Consider the following 23,032-nt stretch of genomic DNA (forward strand, 5'->3'; position numbering starts at 1 on the left):
TCTTTGGCTTTATGTCTTTTCCATCCACAGTCTCCATGATATAACGTAAAGCCTTTTCCTTTTCCTTTTCCTTTTTCTCTTTTTCTTTTATTTTTCTTCTTCTCTGCTTCTTTTGTTTTCTATTCTGCTTGTATAAAAATGAATATAATTGATTATTTTATTTGTTTTTGAGATTGAATTGAATTTTGGAGCAGATGATTCCAATTACAAATCACAACTGACCTTCTTTCTTTCTTAATCCTCCCTCCATTTCCTAAATAAAAGACCATGCGAGAGGACAATTAAAATTGCAAGTGTTCCATTTGTAATGAATGCTTAACAAAAATTGTCCGCACTGACTTGTTACTGAAATGTTCAATCATCTAATAAAACTTTCAGAGAAATTGCCCTAATACAGCACCAACCATTTAACATATCAAAACCCAAAGTTCTTTCTATCAGTTCAACATAAATGAATAATCATTTCTGCTAATTGTTAGTGCTTACAAATAGTCTCTACCATTGTATTTAATCTGCACATGTGTGTTTATTTTCCTGTTAATTTATTGATTCTATATAATATCTACATTCGCTGGTTATGTTTTCTTTGTTAATTGTAACAAGTTAATGGCTAAGAAACTCTACTCAAATCATCTGCGTCTATCTTTCAATCCATCAACTGAGAAATTCAAAAGTTGTTTAATAATACTGAAATTGTAACTACTGCATGCATGCACATGCATTCTATAATATGCTTGTCATTCTTTGTCAAGTGTCCACATTAAAAAGAAAAAGAAGAAAGAAGAAAAGAATAAAAGGGTCTCAGCTTAAGGTACAACATTGATCACTTGATTAAAGGAAAGGATGTGAAGGTAATGGAGTTGCTTAGTAATATATTGACAGCTTATAAAAAGGGGTTTGTAATTGTATTGCAGCACTGTTGACGTGCGAGGGAATGTCACTAGTGGACTTAAACATGGCAATGATCATTAAAGCTATTGCTAATGATTTTGAGAGCAATAATATCATAATTTTAACTGCTAGCTACAGGTTGGCAATAGGCAAACAAAATGCAACCCATAATTAGGATGATTATGATTCATACAAGTCGTAGTCAACTTTTTAGATTGAGGTTAAAGATAAACAACCCATTTTGGAAAAACAACAAGGGCACTTTGAATGGTGGGACCGGGTCTTAATTAGTGTTTAATCCTTTCAAGATGGTTCTGTAATGTGCACCACCAATGATCATCTAAGATTTGCAATCGACCAGTTTATTTAGGGTATTTTAATTCATGAGATTAATCTCTCGCGCTTAAAAAAGAAAAGCAAAAGAGGTCGGATCGATGGGATCCAATAGATAGCTGAAATGATGCGCCTCTCTCAAAAAATCAAAAGGGTCTTTGATTCACGAAATATATACACACACATACATATTGTTGCTTTGGCACGGGCAACCACAAACTGGCCTACCCCATTTGCTACAATATATCTCTCATCTCTTGAGTGTTGTTCCCCTTTGACAAGACTCCTTTATACTCTCTCTTTCTTTATTATTTGGATTTGTTGGTTCCATTTTGTAATCAATCTTTTACAGATTTTTTGCATATGGATTTTCATGTGATGTATGGTTGGGGTCTCATCGCTGCTTGTGCATGCGCATAATATGGTTTTCTTTTCTTTCTTTTAAGAGCTTTGAGGGGGCCCCTGCTCCAGTAAGAACCCTAATTCCTTGACAGAAATTTTATATTGAAATGGCAGCCTAAAATGGTTCTTTCGGTCCACAGTAGAAGCTTTTCATCCTCCAAATCCATGCCACTATCAGCAGAGATGGAACTGTTACAGAATGGCACGCCAAATCATTTCATTATAATCAGCGAGAGACTCAACTGTTGCAGGATTTTGATGCATATATTACTATGGTAATCTTTTACACTGAGAAATCAAGTTTCAACACTAAATTGACAAAAGAAGATAATGGTTATACAATCATAATCTTTCTGGTGAATCTACAAAAAAACTAGTCCAATAAAAGTTAATTGCTGACACATTTCCATACAATCTAACTAATTCATTTTGATTGTTTACAATGGTAATGAGTAATTTGGAATATACTGCCATAAAACTTGTTCTGCAAGTTATAAAAGGAGGAGGAGATTACCGGAGGCAAAACCCATTAGAGCCACAGTCAAGGAAAAGTTAATTCTTTTATGATGAATAATAATCTCAAGAACGATAGCATATTTTTGCAAAGACTGTTTTTAAAGGAGGATTTTCCAATTAATGAATTTTTGTTGGATAGAAGCTGTCTCCTCTCCTTTTTTTCCTGTAAAGTTCGAAACTTCCACATTGAAAGCTCAAAGTTGAAAACAATTTTATTGTTAAATGGAAAAATTAAAACTGAAACAAATTAGACTCTGAAAGGGTCATATGATATCTCGAGCTGAAACTAGGGTTGCTTAGGCCGACACGATTATTTTTATAAGATATAACACGGCATCGTATGTAGATTTATGGCTCAGATCTGAGAGTTTCGACTTTCGAGCAACAGAGGAGAAGTCTAAAACTAGGCAGGAAACCCGAAAAGGAATGCTTTTCACAGAAAACCTCTATTCCATAGTCAAGAAACTACAACGCCACAAAATTAAAATATCAACAATGCAACAGCACAATTTGTAGAAGAAGCATTCTAGTCCAAAAGCTCGCATTCCAATAACCAGCAACTTAGCCACCATAATACTCTTTTAATCTATAAGAATGGCAATTGGGGGTCCATATGTTCATAGAATTTGGTTGAATAGGTACAATAAGCAGCAGAGTAATGGCGAGAAAGAGAGCACAGCCATCCTCCGCCTAACCTAGAATTTCTGAATAACAACTGAATTGGCAAGCCCAGCTTGCTCTATTGTCTGAGTTGGATCACCTAGAAGCTTAGGAGGAAATCCCATCAGCTGCAGCTGATAATTCTGAGCGCCGCCAGGTCTTGATGCATCAATGAAAGCTCGAATATCATTCACAGTGTGGTGGTAATTGAAGTGGGCAATCATGCGGGTTCCATCTGCCAACCTTAGCTGAATTGAAGTCGATGGCAATGATTCATCCACAACTACACCCATGGAAGAAGTTGGAGCAGTGTTGACAGGGGTTGAATTGGCAGTTGGTTCACTTGCTGCAGTACAGCTGCTACCCAGGGTTCTACCCACACCCTGAAATGGAACGTGGCGCTGCTTCTCTGGCTCCTGCAAGAAAAACAAATAATGACTTTCAATATTGCTCAAATAGCAATGTCTTTCAAACATGTTGAACAGCTCACAGATGCATCTCAAAACCACAACTTTCATCTTGAACATTGACTTGGTGAGTCATTTTCTTATTCTCTGAAATTGTTAAATCTCCAACCAAAATTATTTGATGTAGCACACATTTACTTTTGATAACAATACAAGCAACAAGTTGCATATCAGAGGGAACGACTTACAGGACACTGTTCCTCCCTTCTTATCAAATTGACATGGACTGAAGACCTTCGATCTGCAGGCGCAAGCTCCTTTGGACATTCAGACTTTCTGATGCTCTGTATTACAAGAGTAACAAATCAATACCACCATTAACACATTAAAAGACGGAGGAAGGAAAAGGCACGGCTGATAGAGGAACAGCAACCCATGAGTTATCTAGTCAATCACATAAACAAGTCCGGAAATAAAGCAAGTCTAAATCTGCAAATTTCTTTCTTCAACATTGCAGGATCATTGACAAATTAGATAAACAAAAAGAATTGTCAACAAGCCATAACACTTAATTTAGTGCTTGATTAATATTTTTCTCACCTGTCTAACAAGTTACAGAAAGTTGCAAGACCAAAAGCCCCCTACCTCCAACACACAACTCCAAGTTCTTCTTTTGTTATGTTATCTAATTTAGAAATGTTTATTTTTAATTCACTGAAACATAAATGCTATTACCTCTAAGAAAGGTGCATTTTCAGGATCATCCAACCTCCTCAAAGGACCGTCATTTACGGTGAAACCATTTGTCCAGAAAACAATATTGTGAATGACAGCCTCAGGTTGCTGAGGAGCAGATGGTATAGTTTCCCCTGAGAGTAACCTACCAGTCCCGGTAAAGCTTCTCGAGCTTGAAGATGGGCGAAGCGGATCAAGAGGACCCTCAACAGCTCCCAGTTGCCTAGCTTGATTGAAGATCGCATCAACATCATTACCATTACCCTTTGAAGGATCTTGAACAAGCATACCACTGCAGTTACAATTGTAAGTCATTAACACATGAAAGAATGGTTAAGGTCATTAAAGCACATAAATAACAAGTACATGAGCATTGCACCAATCATGTAGAAACACAATAAAGAATATGTTGTGTGATTCACATTTGAGACTCAGCATTGTAGTAATCATCCTTAGTTATTAAAGGCGCACAAAGCTGCAAAGAGGGTCCTAGAGCCTAGATGCAATACGCAAGGGCGTGCCTGACAGACACACATCACAAAAATTAAAATTAAAATTAAAATTAAAAAAATAATTAATACTAAAAACACATTTTCGTGAAAAAAGCACATAAAACTTAATAATAAAGGTTTCTAAATTCAAAACACATAAGGTTCCTAATCCTAGTAATATTTGTCAAAGCACAATTCAGCATCATCAAGATTGATAATGTCTTCACTATTGTCATCATTATCATTAAATTCCAGTTGATCACTTCCAATTTCCTCTTCTCCTCCATATTCTCCATCATCTTCTTCAAAATCAATTTCTTCCTCATCTCTAATTACTAAAGGAGGGAAAGCACGATGAGAAGATGCCTTTGTCTTTCCATTAGCTTAGCCTAACACTTGATGAAGAGGATAGGACATTTTAGCCTCCAATACGAGACGCCTCCTCTTCAACTCCACTAGCTCTAGCAACCTGACTGGCTGGACGAGATCTGCAGCTTCTTTGTGACCACTTTCTATGAAAGAGATGGCAACTTCTATGAGCACCACTTCTTCCTTTCTTTCTTTTGGTCGTTACTTATCTTCTTTACCCTGAGTCTCCTTTTCTTTCTTCTTTTTCTTTACATCTTGTTTAATTTGGTGTGATAGGACCTATCATATCACCACTTTATTTAAAGAAAAAACAAATACAGATAAGATAATCAATTTGTTACAAAGGCGCACCTTGAGAGTGCCTCGCCTGCAAGTCAAGGAGCACCAAGGCGTGCGCTTCCGTGACATTGCTCGCGTTTGGCTGGCTAAGGCGCAAGGGCATGCGCCTGGTGAGCCTTGCACCTCAGGCACTCCTTTAACAACTATGGTAATCATTTGAAGTAAATATTAAAAGCACCGGCCTCTCCGTTATTTATAAAAATATGTTTGCTCTCAACAGATATCATATCCTTTCAGTTGATACTTCACAACTTCTGGAATTCATGCACTACAAAAGAGCTATATACAGCCCAAAAAAACCCTCTTTTTCCAGAGTAGCCAACAAATGCAGCAGGCAGACATTTTAAATGTTTTGGAAACAAATGGTATTACACCTAACATCAAGTTAAGGACCAATAAAAAATCACTAGACTTCCTTGACTCATTAGAAAGGAAGGCCAAAAGCGGCCTAGTAATAAAAATAACCCTATAAGAAGATGAACAAATAATGGAAGCAAAAAACCATGAGGAAAAATGAATACGGGAGCTTAAGAAGAAAGATCATGCTTGCAATTCACTAAGCAAAAGCTATAATATAAAGTTTAGAATCACAAAAGGGTTGATGTCCTGGGACTTGAATAATAGATGTACTTGTCTAGCTTATTATGCCTGCAGCATCAAGTATGAAAAATTTCTGAACAAAATTGGGCTTTACATATAAATCTTGCTGCCTATCCTACCTCTATCAATAAAATCATCAAGGTCATGTAATCCCTTCTGAGAGAAATCGTTCTAAAAGCAGTGTTGAATCGTGTGTCTGCTACGCTTAATTCTGACCACAGAGGCAAATCGAATTTCCAAAATACTGACCCAAGAGGCGAGAGCTTTTCAGTGATCAAGAAGAGTGCCTACAGTTGCAATAAGAAATTCAATTTTCAAGAACCGAGATATAGCGCCTGCAGCAGCCACTGAGTAGATATAATACCCCAAAATCTCTAGAACACCTTTTCCAAAACAGGCTATCCCACTCAAATCCGAATTTCCTAATCCACTTGTTCTAAAAGCGCACAAATTTTGGTATCCATTCACTTGCATCACATGAGACTAAGAGCCAATACAATCCAATAGAATATCGCATAATAAATACCTAAAAAGCAGTTGAACAAAACTTGCTGGCACTAGAAACTCGACTTCAACTACCTCACCCTATAGCTAAAAATAGCCACTTTTCAAAACTGAACTCAATTGAAACAAATTAAACAAACATCAACATCGTCAAAGAAAACGCACTTAAAAAAGAAAAGAAAGAAAAAAGATCACATCATCGATTAAATCCTAAAAGACTCCCAAAAGAAAAGGTAGAGTTGTTGGTATTCAATTACATATGAGATTAAAGAGTGAAAATGTAAAAAAATACATCTTATATGTTATGTATATTATCAAAGAGTGTAGACAGAAGGATAGATAAGTGGGGACCTCTTTTCGCCACCAGTGTAGTACTCTTGAGGAGCGTCGTCGTCGCTGTCGGAGTCGGGACCAGTATGGCGGTTAAGATCGGAGAGAGTGCGGATACCTCCGGCGCGACTGCTTGATGATTTGGATGGTTTCTTGTCTTTCGATGCCATTATTGGTTTCCTCTGAATTCTTTCCCTTGTTTTTTGTTTTCGGATGCCAAGCAAAAGAGAGACGCGGTCTTTGTAGCGGTGTCTTCGTGTCTACTTCAATTAATCACAGAAAATTTCACGAATAAATTACTAAAATTTCCTTTATTTTGATAATAGTTACAATATCGTCCCTCTTTTATTTGAAGATTAAATAATCAATTTAGAAATCCTTAAATTATATTTCCATGTCGATTTTAAAATATAAAGATATTGTTTAAAATATACATTTGTTTTGATAGGTGATTAAAGGGTAAAAGCTAAAAATAACAAATAATTTAATGATTTTTTTAAATAAGAGGGATGTGAATGTAAGGTGGGGAGACTTTTAGTAATTGTTTAATTAGATTTCTAATAAAAAAGAAAAAAGAAAATAGAAAAAAGAGAAGGGGTGGATCTATTCTCTTCTCTTATCAATTGATTGATTTGGGACATTATATATATGTATATATAAAGGGTAGTCCTCTTTTGTAAACAAATCCGGGTGGATAATCCCAATTATGGTTACATCATAATTGTTTAATAAGAAACTTTAAAATAATCTTGAGAGATATTTTATGAAAATTAAACTTCAAAAGTTTATTAAAAGCAAAGCCTGTCCTGTAGAATATAATTCGGAACAAAAGACATAAGAACATCGTATTGGCTTTTATAATTTAGTCTTAAAGAGAAGAGATTAATATTTAACTTTAACTTTGGAGCACAGATAGCATCAACTCTTAATTGGTTTCCGATCAAAGCAACGTATCCGTATAATTTTGAGTGCATCCTGTATCATGGCATCTCCACCTACTCTTTTAACATAAATCTAATCGACTTCCGCTTCTGCTTCTGCTTGGATTAAAACCTCCACTTCTTTGGTCTGCAATGCTAAGTAGAGCCTGCCGCCGAATCAAAGCACTCTCAATATATTCTGACAAAGTTGGAAGATTTCCTTGTTCTCCATCTCTATCTGCTTTTCCTCGAATTATCTACCAAGGCCATGAATAAAGGTCATAAACAAACACCTATTGAAAATTTAGCATCTTTTGAAAGATAGTTTACCTTTGATGCCCATGACCGTTCTGCTTGCTGACACACATCTTTAATATCCCTTCCTGACATTCTGAGTGCAGAAACACCAATATGTAAGTAATAGGCAAGACAGATAAACATCTAGGTACACCAAAATCAAAATAAAAGAGAGAAATAGAAGAAGACAAGAGGGGTTGCCAATCCATGTCATTAGATCTAGGGAAAAAGAAATATCAATCTGAACAAATTACCTGTGCACATAAATCAAACTCTAAAACCGTTTAATTTCCAAGTTGTATAACGAGGCAAATTAAGGAGCCTTTATGATGTTTGAGCATTTACATTCGTACTTTCAGAACCATGTTCATAGAGTTATATAACCAATATTAACTATACCGGCTGGAGAGCAAACGTATATTGCACGCGCCCAGATGATTAGAGAGAGTGAAGAATTTGATTTGTCAAACTTACTGGTCAGTGACTTTGGCCAATTCCTCTATATCAGATCTCTTAAGATGCTTTGCATACTGGGCAACAATTTCCTGGCGGTTCTGCTCATCGGGCAGACCAAAAGTAATCATTGAATCAAACCGGCTGGTAAGACAGGTCACATATAAGTTAGAAAGGTTCCAATTGATTCAGGTTATTTATCATTACCATCTCGAAGAATTTCCTCCAATATACCTGATCAAAGCAGGATCAAGGTCCTGTTTTCTATTTGTTGCAGCAATAACAACCACTTTCTTGTCCTGTTCAAATCCATCAATCTGCATCCATTATCAAAGCCCACCACAAGCTTAGTCAATGTCAAAAAGAAATTCAATTTCCAGTGATCTCAAAATATAGTTCATGACACAAGCGTTCAAAAGAACGTGATATGCTACTCAAACAAGAAATGTAGGATAGAAAATAAAAAATTTAGTGGAGTAACTAGCAAGGGCTGTGGCAGAGGCTTCACAACCACAAGAGCATATTGAGCACTGTTTTAATTGCAGCATGCATACTCTTTCTCCAAGAGGACATTGTAGATCACAGTAACAAATAGCAATATGCTCAATGACATAAATAAAGTATTAACAGGCAAGAAAAGGCCCATATTTTGCAGCCCGATGAACGACTTCACCTGTCGCAGTAAAACTGATAAAATTCTGCGTGTAGCTTCATGCATTTCATTATCACGAGCAACAGCAAAAGAATCAACCTGTTATAACATCAACAGAGAGAAAGGAGGAGGAAAAGAAGCAGACTGTTAAATGAGTTGTGTAACTTGCGATGCAACTACGGGATATGTACACAAAAAAAAATGGAAACCTAGGAAACAACTATCAAGTTAGCATTACTTGCTTCTGTTACCTCATCTAGGAATATGATAGCACCATTAGGAAGCTCATTAGCAAGAGCAAAAACTTTTCCTAGCAATTTTTCACTTTCCCCATAGTACTTGGACATGACCACCTCCAGTGGCACATATAGCAATGGTACACCCTGCCAAGGCACAAGTCACATGCACATTTTATCTTGTGTTGACTTGCATCAACATAGAGTCGAGATTTTACATGAAATGCTATACGTTTACTTTCCTGAAGCTTATATCATGCATGTGAAAATGTTCCCAGATAGATATTATTTCACTTTAACCAGATTGGCATATCAGAAAGTCAAGCAAACTTTCAACAGCATAAACATCTTCTTTGAGAAGTTATCATAGAAATAGCAACAATCCTGTTATATATCAAATTCAAATGCCTTAAACACGCATGCAGCACACACACACATAAAATCGTACAAATCCACCACATAGTTAAGGACATCTTATGAGATGCCTAAAGATCAAAGTCCTGACAAAGTTCTTATTGGTACAACTTAAAAAAACATAATCAAAAGGTGACTAAGCTTTGCAATTTACTCTGACCAATTATATGCAATTATCAAGACAAATGCAAGGGGAGGATTACTAAAGTGCTGGTGACTCACCGCTTGAGTAGCAATAACACGAGCACAAGATGTCTTCCCTGTGCCTGGAATTGATAATGAATTGTAAATAGGCTTGTCCATTTATCAACCATGCACAACTCTCAGTGTCACTACAGATTTACAAACCAAACAAAAAGATTATAGAGACAAGATAGCTGTGAGCAATCTTGGAACATAAGATATCCATTTCCATCACCATTTCATTTCCTAGTCTCATGGCCTAAAGAACTAATTCATGTGATGTTACCCCCTCTACCAGGCCCAATGATAAAGAGATGTTGCTTATGCAATTTTTGAATCATTAAAAAAATTAAGGCGGAACCTTTTATACTCAAATCCATAAAATAAAGACTCCACAATGTGGGCCTATATATGTTTAATGCCCTTTGACAGGTTGACAATGAGAAAGTCTGTAAGAACTGCACAACAATTATTCTTACACATGAATAATTGAATAAAACTTGCAGTTACAGGAAAATGTTTCCTGAGATCCAGACTAGAAAACACACCTGGTGGACCTTCAAAAAGCACAGCTCGAGGTCTATTTGACTCGAACTTCCGCCGTGTTCCACGAGCAATATTGTCATATACTTCAGGACTATGCAGAGCCAACAAGATTGTATCTTCTATTTCTCTAGATAGCAGATAATGGCCCGTTAAAGAGAATAATCAATAAGTAATTTCTTTCATATGACCAGTTGCATGATGCTTAAACCCTCAGAAAGCATTTATGTTATGCATGATACCCTCAGAAGGTCAATTATGTGACAAACACAGTTTACACGCTTGTAAATTCCTTACTACACAGGCCACATATGCATTCTTCTACAGATATCACAAAGAAAAATGATTAAAATTCGACTTATTAGTCCTGCCTTGTACAGAAATTAATCAACTGCCTAGCCCAACATCAGTTATGAGACCCTAAGATTATGAAGAAACTTTGCACCTTATGGAACTAAAATGTTTGCCCCAGTGTTTGCAAATTCCAAGGTCATATAATCAAGAAATTCTTTTGTGGAATTGAATTGAAATGGCTCAGCTCCACATAAAATAAGGGTTACAACACAAAGGTAAAATGGCAATACTTTGAACCTTGTGTAAAATAATGCTATTCAAACATGATTACGTTGATGTTTTAAGTGTTCAAGTTCAAAATCTTGATCAACAATAATTGCTGGTGTGTGTTGGCAGTTCCTTAAACATAGAGCTTAAAGTGCCAATTCATTGTGTATTCATCCAAGCTTGAGAACCGTGCTTACAAACATAAGGCTAAATTAATATGATGAGAATTTTGCATTAAAGGATGTAAGAAATTGACACATGTTACTTACTGTTTTTGCTGATCATACCCAGCAATATTGTTCCAAGATATTTCACCTTTTGAAGAATTTATATGTGGTTCATTAAGTCCATATATTCTTACTCCCATGGACTCCAGAGTGGCAACTGATTTGTCTGCAGACGGCATCCGAGCAGCACCTTCTCCTGGAATTCTTTGCAAGCTCTTTAATCTGTCACCAGCCAATTGTAAAACAGACACCAGAGCATCAAGTTCTGTGGTGCTTAAGCTCCCACCCTTTATAAACTCAATTTCCTGCAACAAGCTGAAGGTGTTTAGAAAAAGCTTATTCTAGCATAACAGACCAATCAATTACCAGAAATGTACTCACTGCTTTATCTGTGCTAATGAGTGAACGAAACAAGAAAATGCATAGATCTCCCTCAGCTGTATTCATATCTACAAACTGCCCTTTGTCAACACCAGCTTCCTTATGCTTTTCTGGAGAACTAAGTGTTAGTTGCCAGGCAACTGCACTGAAAATGTACAATTAATTAGAACCATTGAGCAATGAATAAATACCAAGCGCAACAAGAAGATAAAATATACAAAACTCAGTAGACACTCAAAAACAACTTCAAAGACAATGAAAAGTTGATTTAACTAAACCTGTCCCAAGCACGTAATAGCATATCTGAACCACCAGCGCGCTCGTCAACCTTCAATCCAAGATTTGAAACCAGGTTGGCAATCAAGTGAAGAGCATCACATGCAGGAGGTATTTGAAATTTGATTGTGACCTATTACGTTAAAGAACATTCCAGTTAGAAATATCTCAGCAAATTGATATAAAATGATTGATGACAAAACCAAAGTGCAATGAGACTGATTTGTCAGATAAACCAAACCAATTGATTCTTTATGGAAACGAGGTTCAGAAAGTGTGATAAACTTGACATATAATATTATGAAAAAAACATAGTTAGAAAAGTAAGTGCAACAAAACCTTTTGACCCTTGACAGCAACCATGAAGCGGGGGTAAGAACCATTTTTTATTCCTCTCAACTTGAGTAACCCTTCAATTCGCTGTCTTTCTTTTGTGGCAATCTCCTCTAAATCCTTGTAACTTGAAGGAGATTCTGAAGGCAGTGAAGGTTTAGCAGCAGCCTGCAGAAAGCTGAGTTATAATCAATTCAAAGACTTTAGCTCTTCACATTGTAATGCTTTATTTTATTGTTTTTTTTTTTTTCCTTTTCGTTTTTAACAAACTCACCAATTAAAACTTACAACATTTAGTTGATTGTAAATTGGAAAAAGGATGAACCTGATCAGAGTCAGCATAGGCTACTTGAAACATTCCAAGTCCAAGGAAACCGGCAAAAACAGCTGGAAGTATAGAGTAGTAAGGGCCATCAATAGTAGAGAGCTGAATTTCTGATGCAGGGGAACAAATATGGACTGCATTTCAGAATCAAAAAATAGATTTTCACATAACGCTGCTTGATAATTGTTGAAATGTAAAGCAAATACAATAACTATATCATCGGCGTATGTAAACAGAGACATAGAGAAGGAATCAAGGGAAGCAGCAATCAGTAGAGAGGCTTACGGTGATGGAGAGGGCGAAGGAAGTGGTTCGGAGACGGTTTTAGGGTTTTGGGACAGGAAAATCGGCTCCATGAAGGACGTCTTCTCAATAGTCGCCCCAAACTCGCCATTGCTAATCTGTCTACAATAATGTGATTTTTAGCGTCGGTCTAACGCTGTGTAAGCTGCGTCGCATCTGGACTGTGGCTAAAAGTATGCGTCTTCTTAACTTATTAAGGGCATGCCAGATTTTATATTAGAAAAAAGAAATTGTTAGGACTTAGGCTGGGCTTTTCTAAAAAGAAATAAATAAATAAATAAATAAATATATGTAATGGGTTGTATTAAATTGAGAGACAGAATCAAATCTGGGAGTTCCGAATATTAATTGAATGAATATACTAAGTGCTGTTGATTAGCTTATTAATTGTGTTGCTCCAAAAGGAGACAATCATAGAATATTATAATCAGTGTTAATTATTAAACTTAGGGGAGAGTGAATGTTGCTAATGAACCGAGTGGCAAATGCAATTGTAGGCATGAGGGAGAGGAGGGCAAGTAACAAAACAAGAAGTAATCCTAAGAGTAAAAGAGCAGGGAGTAGGCAGTAGGGGCATTTGGCCCCAGTCACCCTCAAATAGATCCGCCGCCAGTTGGTAATTTGATTATAGAGAGTAGAAAAGGCTATAAGCCTAAACTTGTTGTCGTGATGGTTGTGCAGATGGTTTTCCTTTCTTTGACAACTTAGAATGGGCTGAGGCTGAGGTCCTCGAAACCTGAATTGGATGTTATGTTAGTATCCTTTTTGCACCATTTCTGACTTCACCTCCACATTTGCATCTTAAATTAATCTCTTCCAAGGACAAGGACCCAAAAAACAAACCCTTCTTAGCTTATTTACCACATGACATTGGAGGAGATACGCTACGTGCTTACAATACAACTGGGAGGAAGTCTATAAGGTCCGTCTTGGGCATGCCAAGAAGCAAATTCATTATGGGTGGAAACCAATCATATGCATTGCCATGTTGCCCAGATTGCAGTAAGAAATTACAGACCAAAGCAAGCTAATACCACCACAAGGATAATTAAGCAATAAAAAGCTAACAGAAAGTGAAAAGTGAAGCAACTTTAGGAGTTCAGCAAAAAGCAACTCACTTGTTTGTTTGTTTGTTTTTTTCTTTAGTTAATTACAGGTGACGTGAGGAAACTAAATGAAGCCAGTGTTTAGAAAACAAGAAAATGCATCAGAATCAAGCTTAATAAATAAATAAATATCAGCAAAATACACAAATATCTATATATATAAATAATCGATCAGAGCCCTCTGGGGTTAATTAAGAAGCAAATTACTTAATTAATTAGTAGACCTTTTTAGTGAAGAGGCTGCGTAAATTGAAAAGGTTACCACCACCAGTTGCAAGATTAGAGGCTGTGCTACTGATGCTATTGCTACTGTCAACTATTGTAGCTTCAGCTATAGCAGTAGCAGTAATGGTAATACTAGTAGAAGTTGTATTAGAAATCCCTGTAGCACTATTTTCATCGCTTCTGCAACTTAAATGCTGTCTGTATGCCATACACATGGGCACATTCAAGTTCACTACTTTTCTCTTTGAATTGTCGCCAATTGTTGTTTTATTGCGACGGTGTTCGCCGCCGCTCACGCTCACTTTTTTCTTACTCGCCATCTTCTCACTGCTCCGACTCACTGGCGCCTCTGTGTTACTAGTCTTCGTTCTCGAACCTCCACTTCCACGGCGTGCCTGCCAGACGGGGCTGCTCCGACCCAAGTGAGCCCGACCCGGACTACTAGGCCACTTCCTGGACTTGGACTCTCCAGCTGAATTACTCCGTGAGCAAGGGGCGCTGCTGACCTTACGGGTAGTTCCGGGAAACATCGTGGGTCGGGCTCCACTATTCCCAGCGGATCTACTGCGTGAAAAGGGCCATATATTGATATTCAACTCAGCGGATGATGAGGTGGCTCCGCTTTGATTCTTTTTCTCTTTCTTCTTTTCTCTGTCGTTATCTTTATCTCGTTGGTTCTTTGATGATGTAGCTTTGTTCTCACCTTTCTTAAATATATCTTTCCATCTTTTTGAGGCAGTTAAAGGGGTACCGACCGACTCTGCTGCTATGGACTTGTGTGATATTTGAGGTCCAGGCTTCTCAGATTGGGAGTTGGGGGGCTCAGGATCTGGTTGAGGGCCAGGGTCGTGGTTGTGGTTGTGGAGGTGCAGCAGGTGGAGAGGGAGGAGAACACCATCAACAAAGAGTTCATCGGCGGAGAGAATATTGGGTTCAGGAAAAGAGGGATTTGGTACCCTCCAAAACTCAAATTCAGGGGAGTTGGAGTCGCTGCTTCTTCTTCTTCCGCTGCTGGTGCAGGGGGAGAGGGGCTCTTGGCTGCTGGCTATTTTTCTTGGGCTATCCATTGTTGAGGATGGGAAGGGGGGGAGAGAGTGGTTTACTTTTTTTGTTTTGGATGGTGTGGGGGAGGGAAGTTTGTTGTTTCCAGTGGAGGAAGCTCAGAGTTTTAGTGCAGTCTACCCCACAGCGCAATAAAGAAAGGCCCAGGAGAGAATTCAGTAATAATGTGGAATAATATTTAAATTAATTCTTTTTTTTTTTAAAAAAGGAATAAAATGTTTTGTAGTCTATTAATACCTAAATTTTTAGATACTATTTTAAAGATGTAAAATAAAAACATCACATCATTTGAAGCAATTAATTTTAAATATTTTATTTATTTTATATATATTTATATAATATGATATGATTTATTTTTATTAAATTTATATAAAAATAATATGATAGACATAATTTATTTAAATATTTATATAGTACTACTTTATAAGTTGGGATAAAATTATGTATTGTCATAGTCTTTATGTATTGTTATTGTATTTATGTCTGATAGTGACGTCTCAGGAAGTATGTTCTGGAAGCCAATCACGTGGTGTGAACAGTTAGGCTTCCTTGAAATATGTAATTATGCGTTGTATTTGTGTCTGATAGTGACGTCTCAGAAAGTATATCCTAAAGCCAATCACGTGGTGTGAACAGTTAGACCTCCTTGAAATGTGTAATGTACAAGCCCTGTCACTTAGTGTCTTGGGTGAGCCACAAGTCCCTATTTAAAGAGGTCCTCATTGTAATGAGGGAGCAAGCTTCCTTCCCTCTTCTGATAAATAAAATCTCTGTGTTCTAATATTTATGGCTTTCTGAGCTCTCTCTCTCTTCTCTGATCCTTTGACAATGGTTCCTTAGCTAAGCTACGATCTGTTTATTCTCGAATACAAAAGGGCTAGCTCGGCTCATCGGGATTTAAAGAACAAAGGACCCCCAGGCTAGGTGTACCGTCTTGGTCGTAGTTTGCGATCCTATCCAGCCTCGAGCTTACAGCATGAGTATCTAGGAATAAGCAGCTCTCGGCATGTTTTGGTATCAGAGCCTTAGGTGATTGAGAAGAGAACCGGGTCATCATGACTTCAGAAATCACTATTCATACTTCTACTCTACAACTCCCCCTTTTTGTAGAAAGACTGTATCAAATAAGATAGACCACCTTGTGGAGATTTTCCATATTCTTGAAAATGTCCAAATAGAAAACACCCTAGTGTCTATCATCAATCCATATAACATTTTCAAGAAGCAAAACTTTGTTCGAAAGACTTTTAACCAGATCATCCACAAGCAACCCTTGTCTGTTAAAGAGTATGTCCAATCTTCCTCACTTTCACAATGTTCCCTTACTTCCACCACTCAGGAACAGTATGTTACTCTGGAGATCCCCACTTCCTTTATAGAGCAGTGAAAGAAACAGGGGTACACTCATCTCCATCTTGGAGCTGCTAGGCTCGTACTCTCTTATCATGGCAGAATGGGTTTACCTGTTACGGCCCAGATGTCTCTCTTGGACACCAGGTACCTCAAATACGAACATGCAGTGATCGGGACTATTGTCACAACACTTAACACTGAAAGTGTTATCCTGACTTTCTTCCCAAATTTTAATTTATCTCCTAATGATCCTTCCTTGTCTACTGCACTCAAAGTCTAAGTTCAAATCACTGGAGCTAACCAAGTGATTGATGCTCTCTCCACAACCCTGCACCGCTAAATTGTCTACAGACTCCAAGATCATGCCTTCAATTTACAAATCACAGGCTTCCAAGCCACTTCTGATGCCTTATTTATCATGGCAGATTCTGGCCAAGTCCCTACAATAGTTCAAGCCCCAAGGCAGCTGGAAAGAGAAGATCTACAGAAGCTAATTCCAACTGAATGAGTGACAAATTACAAGAAACTCCATGCATCTTAAGCCAAGCTTGTTCAGGCTATTGATCCTCTTTTTGTCACACAAAAAAATGGTACTGTGAAAATAATTTTTACAAAAACAGAAGAATCTTCTTCTGCTCCCTCTATTTTTCAGGCTTCGATGATTCAACCTGTGTCCAGACCTAGAAGAAGATCCCCATTCATTCTTTCCAATCCTCTAGACATCATATCTACACAGCAAGAATTAAAGAACATTTCATCTGGGATATTGACCCACAAATGTGTGAACCAGGCTGCACCTGCAAAGATGACCTTGATTTTGCTGAACCATATTCTCAATACCCCAGGAAAGCCTCAAGAGCCATGTCTCCAGAGACTCCGTGTTCAGTCAAAAAACCCAGGCAAGATGACCGATATCCAAACGGTCCTTAGATTGGTATCCACAAAAAACAGCAAAAAGAAAAGCAGGATAAATCTCCTCTTCTTATGTATAAGGAAGCTTTGGAACTTCTTGCAAAAAAAGGAAAGACCATCCTTGACATTACCTATGATGAGATGAAGATATTTTTGGCTCAAAAAGGAATTGTCTTTGGACAAAAGCCTTCTACTACTTGCAGACAAGAGATTTACTCTGATTTGCCAGCAGTCCAGGCACCCCAAATGATTCAAAACTGTTTCATGTTCCAGCCTGAAGATTTTCCTCCTCTAGAGAAGTTAGAAAATAAAAGATCTGAGATCACTCCCTCAAAGGTTACTTCATCAGGAACTATAGAGCCTCTTACACTGCCAGAAGAAGTACTGAATTGGCAAACTTCTAATTCAATAGTTCAGAACTCCTATTTAAAGAAAATTAATCGAAAATTAGATCAAGTTCTCCATTTGGCTCACAAGATAGATCAAAAGCTTGATAGTTATTCCACGGAAGTCTTCCAATTGTATTCTTCTCTGCAAAACAGATACCAGGCTTTAGATTAGGAATTGAGAATTTCTCAGCCGATGTTATCAGCCTTCCGACAAAAGAAAAAAGAGATCATGAACCTTAAACGTCAGATAGAGCATATTGAGTATGATCTAAAGAAAAGGCCTCCAGAAATTTTTATATTTTCATCTGCAGCCTCATCATCCTCAACTGTGACTCCTCCTTTTTGACAAGGTTTCTCTCTGTTCCCACCTTCACCATCAGAACCAGTAACCAAGTTACCTTTTAGAACTTTCCACCATCTAAGTGCAAGACCACAAACTTCTGCCGAGAAAACCCAGGCTCCAGATAAGAGCAAAGCACCACAACAGTTGATGATTGGAGCTTATGACTCTGACACTTCAGAAGATTTTGAAATGGCTGATATTTCAGAAATCTTAATAAATACTCAACAATCACAACCTAAACCTATCGTTAAAGATCCTCCTGATGATTATTCTCCTTTTATGCCTACATCGACTCCCAAACCTAGTGCCTCGTCAGGACCATGGTTCACTTTGGATGATATTCCACCTTCCAAATGGAAGGATAGGATGTCAGAATTTCTAGCATGGATTGACTTACAAATGTCCTACGAAAATGCTAGCCTAAAAAAGGTCCTTACTAAGTTTACCACCAGGTTCACTGGAAGTCTCAGAGATTGGTTCTCGAACCAATCTGAGTATGTGCAGATGCAGTTCACTACCTATGCCTTCAGCAGCGACAGCAATCGCATTACTTCACAATCAATTTTTTGGAGATGTTGATCTGATTATCAAGCAGCAGAAGCAGGAGTACTTTGATCGAAGGTGATGTTCTTTGAAGAAAAAGGATCTAAAAAAGTATTATATGGCAATGTCAAAGTTGTATTATGTGGTTAGCAGAAATGAAAGTGATGATACTTTAAAGTATTCTTTCATTTCGTCCCTTCCAGAAGAATTTCAGCCTGAAATTCATTCCTCCATCAATGCGACTAAAAGAGCAGTAAATGCTATAACTTTTGGAGAAATATGGCAATTTACACTGGCAACACTCAAAAGACTGTGTGAGTTGTAAAAATTCTTCAAGTCATTGCAGTCTCAAGGTACTCTTACAAAGCAGGCATGTAATAGAGACCATCTAAAAATCAAGTGCAAATCTTCAAATTGCACATGTTCAAGGCATTCCAGTACGAAAAAGTACAAATCCTCTTCCAAACATTACAAAGAAAGCAAGAAGAGGAACAAGACTCATTCTAAGAAGTTCTGTTACTTCAGAAAAAGAAAGATAAAAGCACTAAGTCCTCCAGATGCTACATTTGTAAAAAGAAAGGATATTTTGCAAAAAATTATCCTAAAAACCCAGATAAGGCAGCTAAGATGGTCCAGCATGTAAGCATGACATTGTCGTTGCCAGAAGATTTCAAAGAAGATATTGAGTCTCTCCTCTCCGAACAGAATGTCCCGATTAGTGATAGTCTTTTTGGAGTTGAAATACATCAAGATTCTAGTTCATCGGAAGATGATTATTCTTCAGGATCAAAAGAAATTTCAGTTCTAATGATGGATTTACAGGTGGAAAGTATTGATAACATCCTAATGGATGTAATGCAGTATCCATTATCTCCCAGCTTGGCTCCTGAGTTTACCCAATTTGCAGCTCAACCAGAGCCTCCCATTCTTTATGTGTCTGTTCAGGTCTTGCCTTCAAAATATGCAAAGCCAGTGACAATAATTGCTTTCTTTGACACTGGGGCACAAAAAAGCATGATGAACCCGTCTATTCTTTCACAAGAATGTTGGCGGTACCAAAGAGAATAAATTTAAGACAGTTAATGGAGAGATTTTTAGGACAACCTTGATTACAAGACAACGGATAGGTATACAGTTTTTTCCAAATTGTGTTATCTGGACGAATGTTATTGGATCAGAATTGCCAAACAAGGATCTATTGATCGAATTTGACATTTATCATCACGCTGTAAAGTTATAAATTCCTCCCTACAGGTATTAAATTCAAGAGGCAATTCCATCCATATACAGATACCAATAATCTGTTTGCTATCTCAGATGTAGAAGGACCTTTCCTAGAATACAGGGAAAAGTTCTTATCATTTTGTCCTGAATCACATGCTCATTTTCAGCATCCCCAGCCACTCTGGAAGAACCCATAATTTTTCATTGAGCTACCTTTCAAACTTAATGAAGATGTGAATCCTACCAAGGCGACCCACCCTGGAATGTCTCCATCAGATTTAGCACTTGCTAGGTCAGAATGCTTAGGGCTCCTTCAGCAAGGTCTCATTGAACTCACAACATCTCAGTGGGCTTGCCAGGCATTTTACGTTGAAAAAAGATCAGAGAAACCTAGAGGAAAAAATCTGTTTGTTATTGATTACAAGCCTCTAAACTATTTTGTGCAGGATAACAAATTTCCTTTTCCAAGGATCTCAAACCTCAAAGTCCATATCCAGAAAGCCCAATACTATTTAAAGTTTGATTTAAAGGCAGGCTTCTGGCAATTGGGTATAAACCTAGCTGACAGGCATAAAACAACATTATGCATTTCGAATGCCCAATATCAGTGAACGATCATTGCCATTTGGGCTCAAAACAGCCCCATCACTGTTCCAAAAGACCATGGTGCAAGTATTTCAACCCATTTTTACATTCGGCCTTGATTTATATTGATGACATACTACTATTCTTAGAAATAGAGGATGCTCATCATGAACTTCTACAATATTTTCCAGCAATTGTCCAAAAATATGGAATCATGCTTTCTGAAAAGAAGAGTATTATTGGACAGAAAGAAATTGAATTTCTTGGCATGCATTTCAAAGATGGACAATACACTTATGGTCCCCATCTCACTGAAGAATTGAAAAATTTTCATGACGAGAATCTTTCAGTAAAGCAGATCCAGCAATTTCTCTGGATTCTTAACTATGTCAGAGATGCCCTGCCTCATTTGTCCAAATATATGTGTCATTTCTCAAAAATGCTAAAGAAGAATCCTCCTCCATGGTCTGTAGAGCAAACTATACCAAGAAATTAAAGAATCGCCCGGATCCGCCTCAGACCGACGATACCCTCAACAGGAAAATTAATACTCCAAACAGATGCATCTGACTACGCATAGGGAGTAATATTGCTCGAGAATCTTGACGGAAAGGAAAGGTTGTGTGGATATGAATCAGGAACCTTTTCTAAAGCAGAAACACATTATCAGTCAACGTACAAGGAGATTCTTGCAGTCAAATACGACATAAAAAAGTTTGAATTCTTTCTCATCAGCCAACATTTCACTATAAGGATGGACAACTCCTCTTTTCCAAAGATTCTTAAATTCAATCAGAAAACTATTCCTGAAGCACAGTTGCTAAGATTGAACTCCTGGTTCAATAAATATGACTTTGAAGTTCAACATATAAAAGGGACCAAGAATGTGATTCTGGATTTCTTATCCAGACTCTCTAAGCCTAGTCCCCAACCACTGATTCACCTGACGTCCACTTTTGATCTTCCAATCATCTTCATGGCCTCACTCAAAAACAAAAGATCATCTTCATCCATGCCAACTCAGCCACCATCTCCTCCAACCTTACCTCTAGGACTGACTTCAAAAAAAGTCAGTAATTTTGCCAGAAATATGATATTCCATTACCTCTCTGTCATTCAACAAACTTTCAAAATCCCAATGAGTCCACATTTTTTTTACACTGATCACCTATGGAGATTGGTTTATCACCTCACCCCCTCACATCTTAAATACAAAAAGAACTTTGGTTCTTATGGTGCATCTCTACCCTCTGTTATCATGCAGTTGAAGTTCCTCTTATGGACCTCCTGTACTTTCTTAATCTTAACACCAATAACGAAATATTGCCTTGGCAGTATCTTACCTGGTTTCAAACTGAATATCAGTGGAAGGTTGACCTATTAAAATTAATCCACGAAAATAAACTTTTCACTGATAACAATGCTCGAGCATCAGAATATCGAGTAATTTTTATTATCCACAAGCCATATTTCTAGGTCATTGAAGGAGCATATGCCACTCAAAATATACGTTACCATTGGAAAACCATTGATCGGCCTCTGCATCAAGCACCTCAGGTTATGGCGGAACTGGATCTTGCACTCAGAGTTAGGAACCAGCAGGAAGACATGGTCATTTCCACTCCACTCATCTGCACACAGCAATGGATGGATGTTGTGCCACGATCTCCCATATTGCTGACACCCCGGGATGACCCCACACTCTCTCAAGAATAGCAAGATGCACTAATGCAAGATTCTCAGCCACTGGAAGATAATGAAGAGCTAGACGACATTAACACTGGTCCATAGAGCTAGACGACATCAACACTGGTCCATGGTACATACATCTTTATGGTGATGTCAATAATGAAGACTGGCAGAATCTGAACCTCTCTCCCTCTCACTCTATGTAATACATTAAGTGTTGTCGTGTCTCAGTTACAGCTGTCAAAAGTTGGGGTAAAATTATGCATTGTCATAATCTTTATGTATTGTCAGTCTTTATGTATTGTCATTGTATTTATGTCTGATAATGATGTCTCGGGAAGTATGTCCTGGAAGCCAATCACATGGTATGAACAGTTAGGCTTCCTTGAAATGTGTAATTATGCGTTGTACTTGTGTCTTATAGTGACGTTTCAGGAAGTATATCCTGGAAGCCAATCACGTGGTGTGAACAGTTAGGCTTCCTTGAAATGTGTAATGTACAAGCCATGTCACTTAGTGTCTTGGGTGAGCCTCAAGGTTGTGATAAGAGGGCAAGCTTCCTTCACTCTTCTGATAAATAAAATCTATGTGTTCTAATACTTATGGCTTTCTGAGCTCTCTCTCTCTCTCTTCTCTGATCCTTTGGCAATGGTTCCTTAGCTAAGCTACGATATGTTTATTCTCGAATAAAAAAGGGCTAGCTCGACTCATCGAGATTTAAAGAACAAAGGACCCGCAGGCTAGGTGTGCCGTCTTGATCGTAGTTTGAGATCCTATCCAGCCTCGAGCTTACAACATGAGTATATGAGAATATGCAGCTCTCGGCCTGTTTTGATACTATTAGTCAATGCTATAAAAATAATAAATTTTATATTTAAGATGAGACATTGATTAAAATCTCAAATTTAAACTTTTAAAAT

The 23,032-nt window shown here is 37.7% G+C and overlaps 3 protein-coding genes across 6 annotated transcripts; all 3 read right to left on the reverse strand.

Moving 5' to 3' along the window:
- Nucleotides 1-2,546: 2,546 nt before the first annotated feature.
- LOC8277967 (plant UBX domain-containing protein 4) lies at nucleotides 2,547-6,840 on the reverse strand. Its single transcript, XM_002518373.4, has 4 exons — nucleotides 6,599-6,840; nucleotides 3,945-4,236; nucleotides 3,458-3,553; nucleotides 2,547-3,218 (listed from the first exon to the last, which is right to left on the reverse strand). Exons 1-4 carry the CDS (start codon nucleotides 6,745-6,747, stop codon nucleotides 2,838-2,840), a joined length of 918 nt encoding a protein of 305 aa, XP_002518419.1. The 5' UTR covers nucleotides 6,748-6,840; the 3' UTR covers nucleotides 2,547-2,837.
- Nucleotides 6,841-7,336: 496 nt separating this feature from the next.
- Nucleotides 7,337-12,931, reverse strand: LOC8277966 (cell division control protein 48 homolog D). Of its 4 annotated transcripts, none has more exons than XM_015718820.3 (14): nucleotides 12,664-12,931; nucleotides 12,379-12,488; nucleotides 12,060-12,221; nucleotides 11,723-11,853; nucleotides 11,445-11,589; nucleotides 11,106-11,368; nucleotides 10,281-10,405; nucleotides 9,772-9,815; nucleotides 9,151-9,282; nucleotides 8,921-8,998; nucleotides 8,482-8,564; nucleotides 8,269-8,391; nucleotides 7,828-7,888; nucleotides 7,337-7,754 (listed from the first exon to the last, which is right to left on the reverse strand). In XM_015718820.3, the coding sequence occupies exons 1-14, from the start codon at nucleotides 12,770-12,772 to the stop codon at nucleotides 7,581-7,583; spliced, it is 1,740 nt and encodes a 579-aa protein (XP_015574306.1). In that variant the 5' UTR covers nucleotides 12,773-12,931; the 3' UTR covers nucleotides 7,337-7,580. The 4 variants fall into 4 exon arrangements, with proteins under 4 accessions (XP_015574306.1, XP_002518418.1, XP_015574307.1 ...); XM_002518372.4 differs by having other exon boundaries at nucleotides 12,379-12,512; nucleotides 12,664-12,925; XM_015718821.3 differs by having other exon boundaries at nucleotides 12,060-12,231; nucleotides 12,379-12,512; nucleotides 12,664-12,884.
- A 936-nt stretch (nucleotides 12,932-13,867) lies between these two features.
- Nucleotides 13,868-15,215, reverse strand: LOC8277965. The gene has a single exon (XM_002518371.4). It carries the CDS (start codon nucleotides 15,077-15,079, stop codon nucleotides 14,003-14,005), a length of 1,077 nt encoding a protein of 358 aa, XP_002518417.1. The 5' UTR covers nucleotides 15,080-15,215; the 3' UTR covers nucleotides 13,868-14,002.
- Nucleotides 15,216-23,032: the final 7,817 nt, after the last annotated feature.

This window comes from Ricinus communis, chromosome 5, assembly GCF_019578655.1.
Source record: "Ricinus communis isolate WT05 ecotype wild-type chromosome 5, ASM1957865v1, whole genome shotgun sequence".
NCBI classification, from domain to species: Eukaryota; Viridiplantae; Streptophyta; class Magnoliopsida; order Malpighiales; family Euphorbiaceae; genus Ricinus; species Ricinus communis.

Excerpts from the sequence above, each read along its gene's own strand:
- LOC8277966 (XM_002518372.4), bottom strand. The coding sequence starts at position 12,772 with ATGGCGAGTTTGGGGCGACTATTGAGAAGACGTCCTTCATGGAGCCGA. Across the intron at positions 9,816-10,280 it reads GCTTTTTGAAGGTCCACCAG|GCACAGGGAAGACATCTTGT; the intron begins GTGTGTTTTCTA and ends TATCAATTCCAG. Across the intron at positions 8,565-8,920 it reads TATCAGTTTTACTGCGACAG|ATTGATGGATTTGAACAGGA; the intron begins GTGAAGTCGTTC and ends TAATGGATGCAG.
- LOC8277967 (XM_002518373.4), bottom strand. The coding sequence starts at position 6,747 with ATGGCATCGAAAGACAAGAAACCATCCAAATCATCAAGCAGTCGCGCC. Across the intron at positions 3,554-3,944 it reads AAAATGCACCTTTCTTAGAG|AGCATCAGAAAGTCTGAATG; the intron begins GTAATAGCATTT and ends CTTGTAATACAG. Across the intron at positions 3,219-3,457 it reads GAAGGGAGGAACAGTGTCCT|GAGCCAGAGAAGCAGCGCCA; the intron begins GTAAGTCGTTCC and ends TTTTTCTTGCAG.
- LOC8277965 (XM_002518371.4), bottom strand. The coding sequence starts at position 15,079 with ATGGATAGCCCAAGAAAAATAGCCAGCAGCCAAGAGCCCCTCTCCCCC.